Here is a 22,777-nt window from a genome sequence, read left to right on the forward strand (position 1 = left end):
GGGGTTCCTTTTTTTTTTTTTTTTTTTTTTTTTTTGCGGTACGCGGGCCTCTCACTGTTGTGGCCTCTCCCGTTGCAGAGCACAGGCCCCGGACACGCAGGCTCAGCGACCATGGCTCATGGGCCCAGCCTCTCCGTGGCATGTGGGATCTTCCTGGATCGGGGCACGAACCTGTGTCCCCTGCATCGGCAGGCGGACTCTCAACCACTGCGCCACCAGGGAAGCCCTTGGCCTCCATTTTTTATCAGCCGTAATTATGTGTATGAAATAAGGGATGATGAAGAGGAAGAAAGTGGCTGCTTCAGTTATATCAATTTACTGCGAAAGGAGGCCCCGGCATCCAAGATTTCCCTCTTACCTTTTTTTTTAATCCCCTCCCCCCCCCTTTTTTTTTTTACAAGGGGTAAAATATGTTGACACTGGCCTTGTGAGAGGGGGCTTAGCTATGACAGACTAATGGAATGTGTGGAGAAGTGTCTCTAGGCAAGGTTTGTGGAAACAATACCTGAAAATAAATCCTTACAGTAAAAGAACTGGCGGAGCATTAGGAGAAAGCGGGTTACACGTGCAATTGGTCATCCCATGGGGAATGAGAGACCCTCTACAGGGTCTGCCTGCATGAAGGCTGTTCTCCCTGTTCTGGACTTGTTATTAGTGACTCTTTCCAGAATGTGTTTCTATAAAGTGACTACCGGTTATATGGAAGGGCTAAACCGTGACTGTATTAGGATTTGTTTGGTCGGAAATATTCGGCTGTCATGTGAGATTGAAGTCTTAAGTCACTGGAATAAAGGATGTGTAACTGTTTGAAGGAAAAGGACTTGGGAAAGCTCCAGAACACAGTACGAGTAATTTGGGAGAAAGCTGTGATAGGGGATAGCACTTCTGGGCCACCAGAGGGCAGCATGCATTCAACAACTATTTTCTGAAGTCTGCGTTTTCAAAGTACCACTGAGGACTATGTGAAAGGGGGGCAGATCCTGGAGTGAAGTCAGCTTTGTACTGATTTTATGCTCATCCCATCCACCTTGGATAACTCCAGCAATATGTCATTTTTTGGTCTCTCCATCTTTTTCTTTCTCCCCAAGCAGAGTTATTCCACAGCTTTCAGTATATATCTCTATATAGCACTTATTATATTTTTCCTTTTTTACTGAAATATTTTATTTGAAGGAACATAAAAATTGCTTTTACCATGCGACTGTGAAGAATTAACTGCACCTTCCCAATAAAAATTTAATCGTTACTTTTATAACATTAAAGTAATTAAAGTCATTTACAAAGACAATATCAATTGAGACTCATCCAGTTATAACTAATCCATTATAAACAAATAGCCATCTTAAAATTTCAGAATAAGTATCATTAAACTGAATTCGAATACAGGAAGCTCATTGGCTATGCTATAACAAATAGATGAAAACTAAAGTGGATTTTACACTCTAGGGATACATAAGTGTTAAACATTCTAATTTCTTATACAGATAACAGAAAGCTTCATTTCATTATTGTAAGCTCCCAAAATTTATGCTTATTTTTTCTACTTCTGTCAATTTCTTGACACATTTAACACAAGCATGGAAATCTTTTCTGTAAATTGAGGGTGTGCACCCCGCACATGTAGTGAAGGATACTGGCCAAGTGACATATGTCTCATATTGTTTGAGTTTCCGATCTATTCTTTGCTTCAGACCCCCATACAAGTTTATTCTTTTCTCAAGCAACCTGTGAATTTGCAGTATCTTTTTTGGCTTTTACAGAGTTGGGGCTTTCAGTGGCTCTGATCGTTTTATAATAAGCTCTCCTGTAGCCGTTTGGTTGCTGAGTTCTCAGCTTTCTCCATTTTTCAGTTGTCCACAGCCTGGTCTGTGCTCTTGAAGGCCTGACTTATCATTTCTTTTTCTTTTTTCAAACCTATCCCTGACTCCAAAATACTGAATACGTTCCTTCCACTGGGCTTTATTTAAAGATTGTTTCTGACAAGATGCCCCTTCATTCTTCGATTTATCTTTTCTGGAGAGTTTCTTTCCACCCCGCTTCCGCTTCCCAGGCTTGAGGTCAGGGTTTCATGTTTGGAATGCTTTTTATGCAATTCTTGAAATTTATTCCACATATTTAAGGGAATTCCAGAAAGGCACACTTTGTGTGCATTTACATGTGGCTCTGTTTCAGTTTTTGGTCTATCTAAGAGAAATCTGAGATTTGTTTCTCTCATTATCTGACCTTGCTCTTCCTGTGAGTTCAGGCCTCATCGGCAGAGTTCAATGCAACATCACGTAGGCCAGGAGGAAGCAGCCCACGCCCTGTCTTTTCCTGAAGTTCAAGTCTTTAAGAGAGTAGCTCTTAGAAAGGTACACCTTCTCCTGCTGGCTGCACACCTGGAAGCCTGCAGGTTCTGGGGCAGAGCCTCACTATAATCCCAATGTGGGAAGAATCCCCTCCTGGGCATAACACTCAACGGCCAGGTCCCAGGTAGGATTTCTAGCCTGTTGACATTTTCATGCACTGTAAGTGTTTTCCAGGATTCACTGATTATAAACATAGTCCATTTTCTCAATGGGAAGCATCCTTACCCCCTCACTTTGGTGGGACAGAAAACCCCTTTCCCACCAAAGAGCTTGGGAAGGTGCTGAGCTGCCCCTTCCAAGGAAAATATGGGCCTGGATGGGGCCTTCTCTGGCCTAATCTGCCCGTGCTGGGCCTCCTGGCAGATCCTCTGCAACTGTCACCAGGAGCCCAAGCCCATATTTAATTTTGTGTTAGGCTTTACGGGCAATGGATCTTTGTTAGGACTCCTCAACTCTCTCTGCCCATTGTAGTGAGAGATCTCATTGCAATCGATTTGAGTTTGGGTTCCAATAAACTTTTATTTATAGAAACAGTTGGCGGGCCTGGGTTTGGCCCATAGGCCCTAGTTTGCCCACCCCTGGTTTAAGATGTGGTTTTCAATAAATTAGGTTAATAAGTTATTTTGTCTCCCATGTTGCTTTAACATAGTACCAAGCAAATGCATAAAGTACATTGATTTTGTTGAATATACTCTGATGTACTTTGAACGTTCTTTGTTCAGTGATGAAGAGTTATTTCCAATGGCTGAATAATAATTATAACTACTTTTTCTGGTAATGCTTCAATGAAGTTCTCAGAAAATACATAAGGGATCGTCTATGTGTTGTATTTGTAAATATTTAATTTACAGTTAAAAACTGGAGATTTGATTTTAGTAAATGAAAAGTTTTGATAAGTGCCTTTGGAGTGTATAGTCTAAGCGAAACTGAAAGGTTTTCCTAAACCAAACTGTGACCGAGAAGAATGTTTTTAAAAAGCTTTAAAAAAATTAGTTTTGCTTCAGGTAATGTGAATATAGCCAAAATATCTCTCTGTTTATAGACAAGTGGCTTAATGTTTGAAGTATTATTCATCTCGTCAGTCTCCTGGGTGTGTGTTGAGTAGACGATGTTTTTTCAGTGTAGTTTCAAAACGCAGGATGGTTTATCATAAGAAAAAAATGCAGGATGTGTGTGGTCTTGGCTTGACTTAGAGTCACGGGTTACTGACTGTTAAATGTCATACGGAAATGTTTAAATCACACCGAGGTCTTCCCTGTAGCCGCCTAACCTCTTGTATCCTTACTGTCAGTCAGCCTTTGTCCCACCAAGATGGAAGAGCTTCGGTCATGGTGCTCAACGCTTGGCTTCTTGGTCCAGTTACCTGCTTCCTCCCGGAGCTTTCCACTCTGTCCCCTGGAACAATTTTATGGTGAACACTCCAACATTTACCCCTCCCCTAAACCTTCTCTTTACCTCTTTGCCTTAAGAGAAAGCCAGTCCTCCTTTTTTCCTGTTGCCTTCTCCAGTGGAGTTTGCCATCTCTCGCCCACCTCAGGGCTGGAAGAAGTGGCCACTTCCAGAGAGTTAGCCTGAAATGTTCACACAGCAGTATCTATGTCTTAGACCAGTCGGTTAGACTGTCCAATATCCTTCTTCCTCACTGCTTGCTGACCTCTGACCTCTCACTTGCTCCTTTTTATTCAGTGAAGACTTGAGCACCTGACTCATGCATCCCTCCTGCTCTGACCTGCCATCACCCTGGGTAACACAGTGTAGACCGGAAGGGTGCATCAGGTTCTCTCACTTCCCAATCCACGATATCCTTTCCTACTCCAGCCACTTTCTTTGACGCCCTAATCCTGGATTTAGTTATTTCCTGGAAGGGCTGCACTTTTGCATTATTAAATCCCAGCATGTGGGCTTCCCTCGTGGCGCAGTGGTTGAGAGTCCGCCTGCCGGTGCAGGGGACACGGGTTCGTGCCCCAGTCCGGGAAGATCCCACATGCTGCGGAGCGGCTGGGCCCATGAGCCGTGGCCGCTGAGCCTGCGCGTCCGGAGCCTGTGCTCTGCAACGGGAGAGGCCACAACAGTGAGGGGCCCACCTACTGCCAAAAAAAAAAAAAAAAAAAAAATCGCAGCATCTTACTCTACAGCTTACTCAGCAGCTTCAACTAAACATGCTTAGTCAAAACCCCTTTACTTTCTTTCTTCTTACCAGCTGCCTGTCTCTACTTCCCTCCCTGCTTAGTGTAGTCTGCACGGTCTAACACTAAGCCACTTTCTTGAGATTGTCTTCAAACTGGCTCTCTTGTCCTCTCACATCTACCTGGGAAAACCCAACTGCTGACGGCCTGCTCAGGTAGTCTTGATCTGCACGAACTCCAGGTTGCCCCGACCCTACTTGTGTGGAGCGGGTCCCAACAGATCCCAGCTAGTTTCAGAATCCTTGGTCTACTCAGTGTCTCTTAATTAAGAGGTTATTTACCCAGGACCTGCAGGAGGGCTGCAGTTCCCTCAATTCTTTTCTAGTTATCTCGGGATCCTTCACGCATGTGTACAGCTATTCATGTTCCTTCTGGGTTATCCAGTCCAGTTTTAGCTCTTTCAACCTGAAGCATCACTTCATACCAGTTATCAGATGGCTCTGCCATCTCCCACAGCGTCTTCCTGGAGGTTTAACTCCAGGAAGATTTAACTCATTCCATCAAGACTTTTGTAGAAGGCAGATAAGACCAGTCACCTTCAGTCTTTTTTTATTTTATTTTTTTTAACATCTTTATTGGAGTATAATTGCTTTTCAATGGTGTGTTAGTTTCGGCTTTATAACAAAGTGAATCAATTATACATATACATATGTTCCCATATCTCTTCCCTCTTGTGTCTCCCTCCCTCCCACCCTCCCTATCCCACCCCTCCAGGCGGTCACAAAGCACGGAGCTGATCTCCCTGTGCTATGCGGCTGCTTCCCACTAGCTATCTGTTTTACGTTTGCTAGTGTATATATGTCCATGCCTCTCTCTCGCTTTGTCACAGCTTACCCTTCCCCCTCCCCATATCCTCAAGTCCATTCTCTAGTAGGTCTGTGTCTTTATTCCCGTCTTACCCCTAGGTTCTTCTTGACATTTTTTTCCCTTAAATTCCATATATATGTGTTAGCATACGGTATTTGTCTTTCTCTTTCTGACTTACTTCACTCACCTTCAGTCTTATTTCGACTTTAGACTTTGACTGGATGCAATTCAGAAGCATCTTGCCTTGTGTAGACAAGCTAGAGTTCGTAAGGCACCGTGCATATACTCTTGTGTAACTTAGTCTGCTCATTTTGAGGATTAAGAGTATGTTGTTATAGAAGCTGTAACTTGGCTTGATTTCTCACGTTGAGATGTGGGGAAGTGGCATGGAAGTGTATGGTTCTCCCCAGTCCACGACTCTCGTGATCATTTTGGGTCAAGTGTGTGGGTAGGTGTGTGACCCAGCCTTTTGTTGTAATGCAGTTACCACAGTGGCCTGGAGCATCAGCTTAGGGTTCAAAAAATAACAGCATTCGTGGCATAAACGGTGATCATTGTCACCAGTGAAAGCCCTTATTAAACAACCACATTTTGAAAACTGTCCAAATGTAGTTGAATAACGAATGCAGGCGGTTTTAAGTCTTTTTGTTCTGCACTGACATTTGTTCTATTATTAGCCTCTTTCTGGAATATGGCTTTCGTGGTGTGGCCATTAAGGAATTCATCAAAATTTCATGTGGCCTGCATGGGTCTCCATTGTCTGTGGCTACCATCTGGCTCTGCTTTAGGTGCAGCGATCATTATTTCATGCGGCACTCAGGGTCCCCGTCCCTGCCGATACCCAATCCGTTTTCCTTCTCCTCCGGCTTTTCTGTCTTCTGACTTCATTCTCTGTTCCAGGATGTAGGACGTCTGTCATTATTCTCTGTTAGGGGAGGAAAATATTAGTTCACGCTGGTTTTCGGCTTTTCCTTTTCCCCCAAGATATTAGTTAGGGCTTTCATTTGCTGCCAGAACCTCTCAGGTGTTTTTCCCCAGTGTAGGTACCATCTGTCTGATCCAGGACTCTTGTTCCTGGATCACGGCCTGAGAGGTAGGGAGGCTGGTTTGCTCTCCCATCCCCTCCCGCTTTCCACTGCTGCCTTTTCTTTTTCCTGAGCTGTGTTCTTTTAGTCTCTGAATCTGAATTAAACCTTCTCTGTATATCTCACACAGCAGTTTCTCTTTTTCTCCTTTTGGCCTTTAGGAGAAGTGAGTTAAGATATTTTATTTTCTTACAGATGTTTGTTGTTGTGTATGTTACGCAGTGGGGGAGGGCAGGAGAAGATGTGTAACCTTGACGGAGGTTCCTGAGCTCCAGAAAGTTTCAGCGTAGGACAGAAGAGCAGACACGGCCACTTGATGGTGACATAAGGCAGAACGGGGTATCTACTGAACTAGTGGCTCAGAAAATCCGTCTCACAGAAGATGTAGAGGGAGAAGGACTCTTTTGGGGGCAGTGGTGTTCGGGGAAAACAGTGGAGGGGTACACTTTGAGATGTTGAGATGGAGGGGTGGGTGAAGGCCCTGGAGGATACTGATTGCTTGTGTTTACACAGAATCAAGGAGTCACATGTGAGAATCCAGGGGTGAAAGACCTGGAGGGAGGGAGGGAAGCCTTACCCTAAGGACAAATGGACCTTTGGAAGATTTTGAGCAGTGGTTTTTGATTTTTAAGGAATGATAGGTAGCCTTTGAAGTACAGAGTAGAAAAGGGAGATTAAGGCAAGGTGATCAGTAGGTTGTTGAAATGTCACATCTGCCAGAGGAGAAGCCGAGAACTGGGGTGGAGAGAATGACGTGGATTTGGAGGGACAGGAAGGTTCATGCTCGTGTTTTGAGTCTGGGCAGCTGGGAGGGTGTTGGTATCATAATTTCAGTAGAGAAGTGGGGTGTGGCGGTTCAGTCCTGGGTGAGAGGGTGAGGCGTGTCTTACATGTGGGCTCTGTGGTGATGTCTGGGTGCTCAAGAGGAGATGCTCAGCGGGGAGGTGTGAATATGAGGCTGGAGGGGCGCTTCGGGGGAAGGACAAGGGTTGCAAGTTCAGGGCTACCTGCTTGGCGTTTGTAATTGAATGAGCAGAGTTTAGAAGGTGGAGGGAGGCCACTGAGCAGGTGAACTGAAGAATTTGGAGGGCGTGGTTGGCAGGTTAAGCTTCACGGTTTGGAGGAGGGTGAAGTAATTACCCTGGAGAAGTTTTCCGGACTAACCCATACCCTCTTGCCTTGCACACATTCTGTCACACCCAGCTGCCCTCTGCCAGGGATCCTTCTCGGTTTTGCCTGAACATTCAGACGCATCTTTAGTTTGTTGTGCTTGGTCGCCTGCCCGTATTATCTCCCTTTTAAAGCATAGTTCTAGGCTCGGAGAGCAGAATCCACGTATAAACCTAAGCCTCATAGAACCCGGATCTGTGAGCTGCCCTGATGCTTTACTGGATGAGAGAGAAATCATCCACGGTCCTGAGAGGAATCTTAGAAATCTCACCCATACGTTCGAACATTTTTTATAACAGGAGTTTACTTTCTGCGAAAATGCAGATCATTCCACATTGGAGAATTTTATTATGGTAGAAAGTTGTTCCATGTAGTTGGGTCCCAGGTCTACCATTTGAACAGACTGTATATCTTAACGTGCAAATTTTTCTACAGAAGTCTCAAAATCTATTGCGTGTTTCAAAATCAATTTGGTAGAAACACATCAAAAGCTCTTATAGAATGAATAAAGGAGACAGATTAGTGGTATTTATATTAATTTTTTTCAGCCGTATTGAGGTATAATTGACAAATCAAACTGTAAGATATTTCTCTTTTTTGTTTTCATCAAATGTTGCTTGGTGATATGTTCTTAAGCTATTTTGTTGAATTTTTTAAAAAATGTAGTTGGATCTAGCCGTGAAAACTAGGAAACAGTAATTCCCTAACTGAGGTATTAAACTGTGGCTTATACCTCTGCAGTACCAGGAACTTGCCAGTAGGTGGTAGCAGAGAGCAGGAACTGATTTCCTGTTTGGTTTCCTTCGATTTCCAATAAAGAACCAAAGAAAGCATTTAGAGTTGTGAGCTGTAGTGATGATTTACTCCAAACTCTTTTTCTTATAAGGAAATCAAGACTCACAGAACTCTAGATACCTAACACTAAAACAGTGTTTATCGGAGACCATTCTTAGCAAAACTCCGTAAGGGTACTTCTGGAAAAGTTGAACTTCAGGTGTCTGTCTAGGCTGTTTGAATCAGGCTCGCTTAGAGAAAGGCCTGGGACCTGTATTGTTTTACAGGCGCCATAAGTGATTCTTTTACACGCTAAATTCTGAGTCAACGAGTGAGAGTCCTTCCTACAGGGCAGGATTTATGCTGGACCTTCAGAATGCAATGAAAATCCCAGTGGATTTTCAAACTGACATGCCTGCGGGGCCAGCCAGGTGGTGAGCTGGGGCGAGGAAGGGTGGGTGTAGCAGATGGGAGGGTAGGGTCTGTGGCTCTCTGCAGAGCGTGTTCTCCCCGGGGCCGCCCATCACTACCTCAGGGCAGCCAGTTGTGGCTTTTGAGGTAATGCATGCCCAGCGTTGGCAGAACATTTCTTTTTTTATTATTATTTTTTTTTTGCGGTACGCGGGCCTCTCATCGCTGTGGCCTCTCCCGTTGTGGAGCACAGGCTCCGGACGCGCAGGCTCAGCGGCCATGGCTCACGGGCCCAGCCGCTCCGCGGCATGTGGGATCTTCCCGGACCGGGACACAAACCCGTGTCCCCTGCATCGGCAGGCGGACTCTCAACCACTGCACCACCAGGGAAGCCCACCATTTCTTTTTTTAAAGAGAAGCTGGTAATCCAGATCTTTGCTCCCTCTTGCCCAACATTGTGCGTGGGCCAAACAAAACGTGTTCAGGTTGGAGTCAACCTGTTGGCAGTGACAGCCCCTTCAAGGACTTAGGCCAGTAGGGGAGCCACGAAGGTGAGTACACATGTGCCTGCGGTGATGTGAATGTCACGGGCAGCCAGGAGTTGAAGGCGCAGAGGGGGAAGAGGGAGCCCTCAGCACTGCATGAGGGGGTCAGGCACACGTCCTGACATTGAGCTCTCAAGGTCTGCGATATATATTTTTTTTGGCGGGGGGAAACAGTCTCATCCATTTGTATGGGCAGAGTCTTCCTTCTGTTATCCTAAGATGGAACATTCATATCAATCTTTTCACATGTCACTATACCAGGATACCGTTGTCCCTTGGTATCTGTGGGGGAATTGGTTCCAGGACCTCTTGGGGACACCAAAATCCGGGGATGCTCATGTCCCTCAAATAAAATGCCCTAGTGCAGTCGGCCCTCCGTATTCGTGGGTTCCACATTCCCAACACTCAGTACAGAGGGCCGACTGTGGTGCTGAAGAAGTTACTCTCAGTCCTTCCGTTTTTATAGCCTTGAAACAAAATTAAAATTATTACTAAATTAAATTATTACTAACATTATTACTAAAAACTAAAATTATTACTCAGCCAAGGATATTTTAAACTAATAATTAGACGTGTTATGGAGCCCTGAGCAATATCTACTTTTGAGATAAATAATCTGGAAACTTTGTTGATCTATTAAGGCCCTAGAAAGAACCTAGGGGAAACTTTGTGCCTACAGGTCATTTGAGGAAACTGATTTCTGAACCATTCTGTTGTGGGGATGGAGCTAATTTGGAGGTGCTATGGCCCTCTGTGTCCCCTCTTACCTGTGTTTTCTGTTTTGAAACCATATACGTAAAGTGAGCTATAAAAAAAGGCCATAACTGCACTTGAGAAAACTTAGGGTTGTAGAATTGTTTAGAGATAATGCAAAGATGACACATTTAAAAGTAAAAAGATAGATGCAAATACATAAAAGGAAATATCATGATTAAAACATTTCTGTATGTGAGGTAGTGGGCTGGAAGTTTCACTTTGCAAATTTAGACCTATTCCTATGAAATTATAAATAAGTTTTTTAGGGGGACAGGCGTTTAGGAGATAGTAAACAAATTACTTTAATAGCTTAACATATATTGAACTTCCTTTGTGTATGGGGTATGAGATGGTATATTGAATGCCTTTTAAAAAGTCTTCTTGGGGCTTCCCTGGTGGCGCAGTGGTTGGGAGTCTGCCTGCCGATGCAGGGGACACGGGTTCGTGCCCCAGTCCGGGAAGATCCTGTGTGCCGCGGAGCGGCTGGGCCTGTGAGCCATGGCCGCTGAGCCTGCATGTCCGGAGCCTGTGCTCCGCAACGGGAGAGGCCACAACAGTGAGAGGCCCGTGTACTGCAAAAAAAAAAAAAAGTCTTCTTTACTGAACTTGAATAAAATGCACACATTTTTAAGTGTGCAATTCGTTGAGCTTTTTTAGAACATGTTTATTGAGATATAATTCACAAACCATGCAGTTCACCCTTTGAAGTGTACAGTTCATTGGGCTTTAGTGTATTCGCAGGATTGTGCAACCCTCACCCCAGCCTAATTTCAAAACGTTTTCGTCACGCCCGAAGACACCCTATACCCATTAGCACTCACCCACTCTTCCCTTCCCTTTGTCCCTGGCAACCACTAATCTACTCTCTGTTGCTATGGTTTTGCCTTCTCCGGGCATGTCACAGAAATGAATCGTAATATGTAGTCTTCTGTGCCTGGTTTCTTTCACTTAGCCTCATGTTTTCTAGGTTTGTCCGTGATGTAGATGTATCAGTACTTCATTCCATTTTATGGCTGAATGATATTCCACTGTATGGTTATGCCATCTTCTGTTTATTCATTCATCAGTTGATGGATTGATGGGTTATTTTCAGGTTTTTGGCTAACACAAGTAATACTGCTATGAAAACTCATATACAGGTTTTTGTGTGAACATGTGTTTTTCTCTTGGGCATGTACCTAGGAATAGGAGTGCAATTATCTCTTTGCTTCCTAGAAATTCACTGTTGAATGGAAGGAAGGCTGACGACTGTGTATCGGAAGGACGACATTGTTAGCTTGCAGTAGGAATCCATCAAGAATCATTTAGGCAGCTCCTGTGTCACAGGTCGCCTCAAGTTCGTCCCATAATGCCAAACTTACACTGGAGAGTAAAGCATATCCTAGGGGTGTGACTATCCATTTGAAGTTCATGTAAAATAAGTAGTGACTGTCACCTGTAATACAGATACACTATTTCCCACAATGAATGTTTCCCACAGTGATGACTCTCATAGTAATTCACCGGGAGGTAAGCAGGTTAATTGTTGAGACTTGCTAACGTGTGTGTGTGACATTTCTGCGCAAAACAATGATGTCTCTTGAGAACCAATGATTATATTAAGCATTTGGACTCTACTTAAACTGTCCTGATAATGGATATTCACGTCTACATGTGCCTCGTGCGCTATTTGTTTAAAAAAACTCCTTGATCGAGGAGCAAACAATAATTTATGCGCTAGACTAGGCTTTTGGTGGACTTTTTTTCCTTTGCAGTATTTTACCTGTTGTCTGCAGCAGCATAAATTTGGAGTCTGAACTTGTATTTGTAGACAACATGTACTTTATACTTTATTCTTTAGAAGTAGTTTTGTGATCCTTAGCAGAACAAAGTATAGCTGTAGAGCTCGAGCACATTTTCGTGTGTGATGTTTCTGGTGAATTTAACTAGCTGCCAATAGGGTTCAGGTTGTTTTGGATTTCGTATCTAGATGAAACCTGGTACGTAAATTGTCAGCCCTGGAGCACATCGTTCTTCCCTGGGTTTTATGTAGTTCTTTCCAGTTGTGGCTTATTAATAGTTGTGGTTCAGCAAAAATAATCGGAGACTCTAAGCTAAAAGTTGGTATCAGGAAGTGGCCACTTCTTCTGGACCAGAAATTATGTTTAAACTCATTCTTCCCCCCCCGCACCCCGCCAAAATATCTGAGTGTAGCTGGCATTTGGCCTAATGATGATTAAGAATTTGGAGGGTTTATAAAGACAGTTGGCTTTTAATTATCCAGAACACACTGGGAGCTGTGTACTTTGCTGTTAGTCTTCCCTTCCCGGCTGCGTGAAGACTTGGGAGCCTTCCCAAGAGAAGGGGAAGTGGGGAGGTGTAATTTACCCTAGCCGCTAAGACCAAGGGCTTACCATGGGCAGTGGGGTAGAAAATGTTTAGATTTTTGACCACTATGAGACTTTCGGATTCCATTTAGAGTTCAGTGATCTGTGCAATTCTAATAACACGATTTTGGAAGACTGTGCGTTGGCTTTGGGTTTGCTATCAAGTGATATTAGCATTGGCAAAAATAGTCCTGGTATATGCCGGGATATTATGTAGTGCAATGCCAAGTCTTAAGAGAGGCCAGTGACTTGAGAATTATGTCACTTAAAGCAATGCTGAGTATACAATATAAGTTAACGAAGAACATGCTGTAATTCAGAGGCTTAACCACATTTTAGAGAGATGCCTAGGCTTAAAATGCCATTTTGACCACATATTTCAAAACAGGGTTATTAGACTTTTAAAGAGGAATTTCCAAGAATTGCTTCATCTTTTTATATTCCTAGTGCCAAGCACCATGCCAGGTACGTGCATAGCAATTGCCATTACATGATTTTTGAATGAGTGAATAACCAAATACTTTCTTAGTATCTTAGTTAAAATTAAGAAAGATTATTTAAATGGAAAATTGAATTCTAATGTATTCTTCGGTCTGGAAAAAATGTATGTAGCAAATCAGTGGTGAAATGCTCTCAACTGAGGTTTTCATCTAAGAATATTCCCTTTTAAAAAGGTATATCACTAGAGTGATATGTTTCCATAGACTCTTGTATGTGTTTGTTCTTGAGCTAGTGACAAAACTAGGGTGAGTGATTTTGGGGAACTGAGGCAGGTTCTTCTTCTAAAACACAACCAATCTCCACCCTCCCTACCCCCCATACACTTGAAATTTAACCAGCAGTTTTGCTCTTTTTGGGGTCTTGTTCTTTCTTGCTTCAAATACTTGTAGTGCAAATATTCATCAGAAGAGTAATTAGATTTAACATAAGTGACAAGTATGTGTAAGCCGCATTTCAACCAATGAGAAGTTGGGTAAGACAGTCCTGCACTTGAGAGTATGCAGAATAGGCTGGGATGGCTGGGAATAGGTTCCTAATTACATTGTCAAGTTCACTCAGTGCTTCCATAGACACTCTCACTGGATGCTCACTGCCTGTTATGTAGGGACTGACCTAGGTCTCAACTCAAGCAAGCATAGTTTTACTCAGTTTCCTCATGTCTAGATGGGGTAAGAGTGTCCACCACACAGAGTTGCTGTGAAGATTAAGGGAGATCGTGCACGAAGTAAACAGAGTAAGGGTTAGCTGTCAATCCTGGAACCCCTTTTCTAGCTGAGAAGACTGAGGCCTGGGGAAATTGGGAGACTTCATTATACAAAGGAGTCTGAGACTCCATCTCAGCTTCTCTGACTTCAAATTTTTATTAGTTTAAAAAGGCCACTACCCGGACTCCCAGGTATCGAAACCAACCTTATGGTTACCAAAGGAGATACGTCGGGGGTAGGGTGGGGGGAGAGCTTGGGATGAACATACACACACTACTATGTATAAAATAGATAACCAACAAAGACCTACTGTATATACAGGGAACTCTACTCAATATTCTGCAATAACCTATATGGGAAAAATATCTGAAAAAGAATGCATACATGTATTCAATATATGTATACTGAATCACTTTGCTGTACACCTGAAACTAACACAACATTGTAAATCAACTATACTCCAATAAAATTAAAAAAAAATAAGATTAAAGGGATAGAGCCCCACCCTTTTTGGAAGAATTGGTTTCTCTAAAACTGTGAATAACCTTTTCAGTAATTTTACTCTGGGCAAGGAAAGAGCTAGAAGGTAGACTTTTTATATTTAAATTATGTTTAGTTTTTACCTAATATTTTCGACTGTGTGCCACAGTCCTTGCATTATAGGTTTTTAGTATGTGTGACCAATGAGATTTGTCAAAGTTATTGACTCTTGAATAATGTATACGTCTCATGGAATTCATCATAAAAATTGGACCTGTTTTGCGGCATCACGGGATGCTGCAAAAAATGAAGTTTGATGGAAGAAAGGAGAGAAGTGTGTTTTTAATTCTTTGGTGGCTTCTTAGAGACTGAAAACACGACAGCTCCTTGACGTGTGCCGGCCTGGGGGGGAGTCTCTCTGTGGAAACCATGGCCTATAAGGGCTCTCTCGTTGGAAGGTGGGATATACTAGGTTATGTTTCTGAATGAAAATGTTAAAGCAGACCCATTGTTTGTGAATTGCTTCGTGATTTGGTTCCTGTGTTCCCCAGTGCTTTCTGAGGGTAAATATTCCTTGAGGTTTTTTTTTTTTTGGCATGACTTTGGTTGAAGTGATTGGCATGATGATCTCCTGTGTGTATCTTAAATGTCCTGATGTAGTAGCTGATCAATCAATTAGTAACTTAATTTGGAATCAACTATGAGCCCAGTTGAAGCTCATCATCTAGTTTTTTGGCAGCAAACATCCCTTTCCCTCTTTTTTTTTTTTTTTTTTTTTTTTGGACGGACTCCCAACCACTGTGCCACCAGGGAAGCCCCCTTTCCCTCTTTTAAAACAAGCTCAAATGGGCACTGTGTTTTTGCACTGTGATTCACACAGAAGTATGGTGGAGAGTGCTTTTGGGATTCTAAACATCTTTTAAATGGCTGCTTAAAAGGAACTGAAAAATTTAAACGAGATGAGGGCCTGCTGACTTGCATTAGTGAGTGTTTTGCTGATAACAGTCTGGTATAAAGTGGTCTTTGAAAAGTTCCCAGAATGTTTGGGGTTTAGGTCATGTGGTTTCTTGGCCAGAATTGGAGCTGAGATGTGAAGTTTTAGAGAAACTTGTTGCTTAGATTGGTGGGAAATCTCCTCCAGTGAGAGGATTTAAATAAAGCTGTGAACCAAACAGTAAAGGGTATGAAGATAATTCCCATTGATATATTAAGTTAATATATTTCATAACAAAAGAAATGGGTTTTTTTGAAATTTGCCAACTTGGCACTTATTGAGGGTGTATTCGGTTGGTAGGTATTTTATTCCACAACATATGCCCTTTGAAAGCTTTGTATCAAGGGCTTCTTTGGAGGCTACAGGTGGTAGGACGGGTTTGACGGCAGTGTTTGTGCGGTGTGTACTTTTGGCGCGCTGCTCCGCCCTTAACATGCTCAGGGGGAGTAATTATAATTTCACAGGAAGCATCTCACCCAAGAACCTCACACTTGGCCCTGTTGCTTCTTAGCTTCTTTCCAACAAGATGGCTGCTCAGCACGCAGGGACACATGGCTGGAAGATGCAGTGGCCTCGACTACAGTGTGTAGTCTTTTTTTTTTTTCCTTTTCTTTTTGAAGATATCAAATATTTTCACATATCATTTGTGGGCTGTGAAGTAGATATGGCAAATACTTCTTTCCCTTTGAAAATCAGGGGACTGAGCAGTAACTTAATAGAAGTGTGTAGAGTGAGATGGGTCTAGGATCAAACCCCAGATGAAATCTGATGTACGTCTTAGGTCATTTCAAGTGGTACTGATTTTATTCAACTGCATTAGGAAAATATGGAAAGGGACAAGGAAGAGGGAAGAAAACAGGTTTTTACAGAAGGCAAGGTGTGGCCGTTTGACGACATAGTGATTACTCCTGTTTGTGTTGACTTTTGATAACTCAGTGGGAAACACGTGGTCTCTATTTAGTTCCTGTGAATCACAGCCTCATTACATAAAATGTATCACACCTCAAATAGCTTGCTAATGAGTGAGGTTGAAAATTATTGAAAATCACAATGAGTAATTGTTAGATTAGAACTACCAAACAATTTTTCTTTCAAAATTCTGGAATTTCTTTTAGCATACTGAATTCTTCAAATACGGATGCATTCACATTTTAAAGTATGATTTCATGTTTTTGAACAAAACAGCCTTCACTCTATTTTGAGGTCCTTTCTAGATATCTATAATTTTTTTTTTTTTTTTTTACAGTTTCCAGGATATAGAAGGTAGTCTAGAGGAGTTTTATAATGTAACTCAGTTTCTTCCTTTTAAGTGAAAGATGTTACTTCTGGCAACATGGACTTTCTCTTTGCTAAGATGAAACTTTTATTTTCATTCTACAGAGGGATAGTAATAGCTAATTGTGCTAACATTTGTAAATGCTTTTTCTGAATCAGGCAAGTGCTGAGGGCTTCATATGCAGTATCCCATTTAATACTCTGTGCAGCCCTGTGACGTAGGTACTACATCTCTGTTGCATCCCTGAGAAAACAAAGAGGTTAAGCACCCTGTCCAGGGTTATAGGTAGGAAATAGGGGGGCAGGGATTCACAGGCTCTAGAGCCCCGCCCTGGCCTCACCTGGCCATGGTAGGTGCCGTGCTGTGTGTTGCTGTGTGTTTCTTAAGGAACGTGGCCCAGGCAGCTGCTATAGACTGAAAATCCCTGCTATGAATTTATGTTCTCTTTTTAGTTTAAAACTCTTGGGAAAACTCTTTTGTTTTAATTTCTTAGGAGAGGTCTTAGATGAGTTTATATTTATATGGATATATAAATTGCTAATTAAAAATTTTAGTTTACAGTGATCAGATGGTTTTCCTTGTTGAGCTTGAGGTAGATAGGTAGATAGTATATACAGTATGAACATTTTGTAATGTTCAGGAAAATGTCAAGAGAAATGCTGAAACCATTAACAGATGAGTTTTCATTTTATTAGCATTTAGAATGCCACTTTATCACACACACACACATACACACACACAGTCATTATGTGTTAAGACACAAGTCTGTTTTTTTTCAGGAACATTGAAAAAAAGTTAATTCAACATTTTTTATTTACAGAGTTACCTTTTTAATACCCTTAACAGTGGAGGATTATTTTTGAAGGCACATTGCATGGTAAAATACATTAATTTAAATTTAAAAAGTCTAAACACAGATGGAAGACAACTTATTTTTTTTTTTAGTTTAGAAACACTTTGTGTCCGATGCATTTGGAACATTCTTTTACTGAGTGCTTGTAAAATGCTGTAGGTTTTTGGTATCTGTTCCATGTGGATGATTCTATAACTTTCTAGAAAGTTAAACTTTCTGAACCTCAACCTTCTTACTAGTGAAAGGGGGAAGAATAAGGATTATTAAACTTGAGGATGTGTGCATTTCATAGATGAGAAAAATTACCTACATGAAAACTGGTGTCCTTCTCTTCCTTTATCCTTTAAATGTAGGAGACACAGGAAATTGACCTAAATCTGATGGAATCTGACTTCTTTTGAATGTTTTTAAAAATATATTAATTTATATATCTATTGCACAAGAAACACCTGTGGTTACTACAGAATATACATAAGCAAAAAAATACTAAAATTAGCTATAATTCTACCACTTAGAAATAATTACTGTTAATATATTTATTCTATATTTATTTATATAATGCATACTTATATATGCATATTTATATAATGCATAGAGTTATAGAAATTGGGATCATACTCCATGTACTTTTTGACAAATTGCTTTATAATTAATATGTTCAGTATTCTCTACAAGTGATAAATCTACTTTTCTGACATGAATTGTAATTTCATGAAGTTTTCTGTTTTATGGTTATATTATAATTTATCTGAGTTCTTATTGTTGAGCATTCAGGGTGTTTTAAGTTGTTGCTATTATGTGTAATGCTGTGAAGCAGTTCTTCTACTGATGTCTCTGAGTTCTTGTCCTGTTGACTTAATATAAATTCCTAGATCTGCACATAGTGTGCCCAAGAGAATGTGTGTTTAAGATGTCAGACACGGGCTTCCCTGGTGGCGCAGTGGTTGAGAGTCCGCCTGCCGATGCAGGGGACATGGGTTCGTGCCCCGGTCCGGGAAGATCCCACATGCCGCGGAGCAGCTGGGCCCGTGAGCCATGGCCGCTGAGCCTGCGCGTCCGGAGCCTGTGCTCTGCAACGGGAGAGGCCACAACAGTGAGAGGCCTGCGTACCGGAAGAAAAAAAAGAGATGTCAGACACATTTTACAAATTGCCTTCAGCAATGGTGGTGTCATTTTATATTATCTTCAATAGTGTACAGAGCATGCCAGATTCCCATGTCTTCAAAATATAGACTATCATTTAAGAATCTGTTTAGTTTTTACATTCTGTCTTTGTAAATACAGTATAAATGGAGTCTGGTTTTATATCATCATTATTTATATTTTGATAAGTGTATATGTACAAGAGTGCATTCATATTTTGACATATGGAGGGAGGTGGTCTGAAATCCGCTGCATACGATGATTTTGCCTTTCTGTAGTCTTTTTGGAGAAATGAACCATTCTGGATAGTTGGGTTTTCTAAATATCTCTCTATTCCATTATTTCTACTTTGTTAATATTCTGAATCTAACTCAGCTTTTTTGTCTGTATGGTGCAGAGGTATTCTTTTTTTTTTAACTTAAAAATATTTATTTATTTTTGGCTGTGTTGAGTCTTCGTTGCTGCGCGTGGGCTTTCTCTAGTTGCAGCGAGCGGGGGCTACTCTTCGTTGCTGTGGGCAGGCTTCTCATTGTGGTGGCTTCTGTTGCAGAGCACGGGCTCTAGGCACACGGGCTTAAGTAGTCGTGGCACACAGGCTCAGTAGTTGTGGCTCATTGGCTCTAGAGCGCAGGCTCAGTAGTTGTGGCGCCTGGGCTTAGTTGCTCCGTGGCATGTGCAACTAAGCAGCCCTTAGTTGCTCCAGGGCTGTAACCCATGTCCCCTGCATTGGCAGGTAGATTCTCAACCACTGTGCCACCAGGGACGTCCCCAGAGGTGTTCTTTTGAGGGCTAATTATTGCGATGTGTTGTCAGCGTGTTACTTGAAGGTTGATGTGTGTATTGAGGTTAAGCATATACCTCTGTGAGCTACCGTCAGGTACTTGATTGCACTGCATCTTGGCCATTATAAGCTAATAAGTAGGTGATATTTACCCTGTTTCAGATGAGCAGACTGGGATTCATGGAAGCTATTCAACTTGCTTAAGGTCACACAGCTACTAGATAATGAAAGTGGGATTTGAATATATTTTTGTCTGACTTGCGCCCTTTCTCCTTTCATTTTGTCACTTGCTACACTGCCTCTCGACTGGCCCATCCAGTGCTGTTGACTGTCACTCTTCACTGCTCTCCATGTGTCTGTGGGGTCACAGTCCTTCTTCCTTCTAACTCACTGCTTCTAATCTACCTTAATTTGGGAACGTAATCCCTAGATTGTTTCAGTGGTGAGTAATTGAGTATTGGTGGCTCTGAGTGGCTTTCCTAATGACTAGAGAGAATGGGCTTTGACATCTGCTTTGGCCGTTCCTGGGACTTTTTCATGCTTTTTAGCTTTGGGTAGGAGTTCCCAGATAAATGAGATGCTACTATGTTTTCATTAGCTGGGATTAGTGCTCACCTTGAGTTTGTTTTGGATTTATTTGGGGAAAATTCAAGAGAGTTTGTGCTGCATAGGTTACCTGGGATAATACATGGGCCACTCAAGGTTATCCCTGAAGGAATATACCATTCCATTTGGATATGTTTTATTGAATTCTTAAACTCTGTGTTTTACTTACGTGGCTGTGAGCTCCTTGCATTTTTTTTTTTTAGATCTACACCCAGTATCCAAGTAAGTGCACGTAACGGAGACACTCAGCAAATGTTTAATTCATGCTGCAACATAGCCCTTCTGTAGATTAATGACCTTTGTAGGAAAGGATCTGCTACTTCTTCCTGCTTTTGAGTGTGTCACCTCCTGACACAGGTTCCTGTCCCTGTTTATAGAACCAGCTTATGAGAAACCAACTTTAATTCTAGAAATAGCCATTGTTTTGTCAGTTACCCATTATTATGTGTACCTATGGCACTGTTGGGTGTTGTGGAAAAGATGCAGAAGACGTACAGGGACTCTAGGTGGACGGTAAAGGTCACAGTGGTGAGTAAGGACAGCAGGAGCTTTGTCGCTCACCTAGGGTTTAAGATTAGTGACTTCCCAATCAGGTTTCCGAGATCAGATTTCTCCCTGAAGTGGCAGGTGGGGCAAGGCCTCTGCTTATGGGTGGTGGGTCCATCTCTAGGGGGGCTGCTGTCCCAGCTGTTGTGGTACACCTGCCCACACCCTTGGCTGGGGACTCAGTCCCAGGGTATTCCTGGAGCACCTTTTCCCTACGTGGCCTCCATTTTCTCTGCTACTCTTGTCCCTATGGAATCCCCTTTCCTCCCAACCACTCCACCCTCAGAAGACAGAGGAAGACAGAACTGGTAGACATTTTTTCAGCAGTTTCACTAAGAACATTGGTGGCGGTAACCGAAGATGGGCTGTGGGGAAAAAAGCCTTAAGTGGGGAAGTGTCTGTTTAGAGTATGTCCCATCTTCCCTCTCTGTCTTTTGTCTCTCAATGTCAGGATTTAATCTTTTTCTTCCTATTGCAGTAAATAGCTCTTTACACAAGTCAGGGCCATTTCATGAATACGTTTAAGGAGAGTCATGCCCTCTGCTATTTAGCTTTGTAATGAAACTTGAGGAATTTAAGGGTGGAATTGAAATTAATGATGTGCGTATACAGTTGGTATTTCAAGTTTATATCTTAGTCTGGTTTTATTTACTCTTAGTAGACTAGATTGCCCATAGGGCTTCTTTTTTAAATAGAAAATATGCTCGAAATTAAGCTTCTAACTTTTGTTTACCCTCCATAAAATGGTTGTGTCATAGAAACCACTTGTTGTGGTTTTTTCTGTTTATATTTGTTCATACGAAAATGGTTAACCTTTCTCTTTATAACATAGAACAGTGCATAGAATTTCCTGTATGGAACAACTTTTGGTGATACAGGCATGTGCTCTAAGTATGATATTAGATGCATGTTAATTAATCTGATACTGGATTTGACTTGTGTATAATCCCTGATTTAGAGAAAACTAATACCCAAATATGTCTTTCAGGCAGTGACAGAGAAGAATTTTGAGACAAAGGATTTTCGAGCCTCCCTGGAGAATGGCGTTCTGTTGTGTGAGTAAGTATTTAAAGCATTAAAAAAATAATTCAAAAGCAAAGGGGCACGTGTGCGTGTGTGCACGTGTGTGTGCGCGTGCCTGTTATGAGATGTCTTCATCCACCCCCACCCCACATGGCCACCATAGTCACTGATATGTCTTCTTGGTAACAAGTGAGATTTGATCCCTGCAAATTGACACCCTGACAGTACCAGACAGTAGGAAGGGGTTATCGGTCTCTGTATCTAAAGATAACATTGGTGAAATATATATTATTTTAAATTAGTAAACAAGAAAGATTCTGTTATTGATTGATGGGCCAGTAGGGGTGGGTGGTTGAGAAGCAAGCCCTATCGCATAGCACCAGCTCTCACTTGCTGTGGATATTCTAATGTATGGAGTTGCCTGGTTTAGAAGTTAATATAAAGCTTGTTTCCTTCATCAGTAAACAGTGATGATTGTAGAACAAATTTAGGCTGTAGCAAATATTTCTTTGAACCTTTAAGTGGAGTCATTACATTACCACAAAATCAATTTGAGTCACAGGCCAGCCATTCATTCAATTAATATGATATTACTGAGAATCACATCTGAGGCTTTGGTTATCCTAAGTCAAATAGGCTTGTGCCACGATTGATGGTGTGGGACCTACAGTGTATGTTTAGTGTGATGTTTTGTTCCCCACTGGATGCAGAGTACAGTTAGCCGGGTGGTGACCTTTGGGGGTGAGGGGCAGACAGTCTGTGGAACAGAAGAATGCAGTCCTGGGTGAGGGTCCGGGTTGCAGACGTGAGCAAATAAAGTATAAGAATGTACTTGTGTATGTACCCACATTTTTGAAACCACTTAAGTATTCCAATCTAGACACTTATCACATAAGTATTTATGGAATCTGTCCACAAGCAAGCACTGGGAGTGTATGTGCTCATACTTAGATGATTTTGATTATCCTTTTAAAGGAAGGTTGTTTGCAGCAAAGATCCGGAGTCAGAAGGCTTAGGTTTGATTCCTTGCTTCATACTTTTGGACATTTGAGCAAGTGACTTAACATCTGAGCCTTATTTTCTCATCTGTAAAGTGGAGATCAGGGTATCTGATCTGCCTAATTCACAAAGGTGCAAAGTTCTATAATACATATATTAAGGTTTCCATAAACTATCAAACTTTGTATGAATACAAGTTGTTGCTAGGAAGACGGCCATGAAGATAAGTCTTTATCTCATCAGTTCTGTTGATAGGTGTTCACACTTCTTTGTCTTAGAGCAGTGTTATTAAGTCGAATCATATGAAGTATTGATATTCAACCACGTGTGACCTACAGAAATGTCAATTTCATGTGATTCTACATAATATGTAGTAGGACAGGCATATGAATAAGGGTCACAAGTAAAGTTTAAGGGATGTTT

General features: G+C 41.9%; 1 protein-coding gene across 10 annotated transcripts in view; it reads left to right on the forward strand.

The window, feature by feature from the left end:
- The window catches only part of LMO7 (LIM domain 7), a 195,687-nt gene that overhangs the window by 43,928 nt on the left and 128,982 nt on the right, over nt 1-22,777 (forward strand). For all 10 annotated transcript variants that reach the window (XM_024753952.1, XM_024753956.1, XM_024753953.1 and 7 more), the window contains one exon: nt 21,321-21,391. In XM_024753952.1, the coding sequence (XP_024609720.1) occupies nt 21,321-21,391 (71 nt within the window). The remainder of the gene's footprint in view (nt 1-21,320; nt 21,392-22,777) is intronic.

The sequence above is a fragment of the Neophocaena asiaeorientalis genome, unplaced genomic scaffold (assembly GCF_003031525.2).
Source record: "Neophocaena asiaeorientalis asiaeorientalis breed wild unplaced genomic scaffold, Neophocaena_asiaeorientalis_V1.1 scaffold212, whole genome shotgun sequence".
In the NCBI taxonomy this organism is placed as follows: domain Eukaryota; kingdom Metazoa; phylum Chordata; class Mammalia; order Artiodactyla; family Phocoenidae; genus Neophocaena; species Neophocaena asiaeorientalis.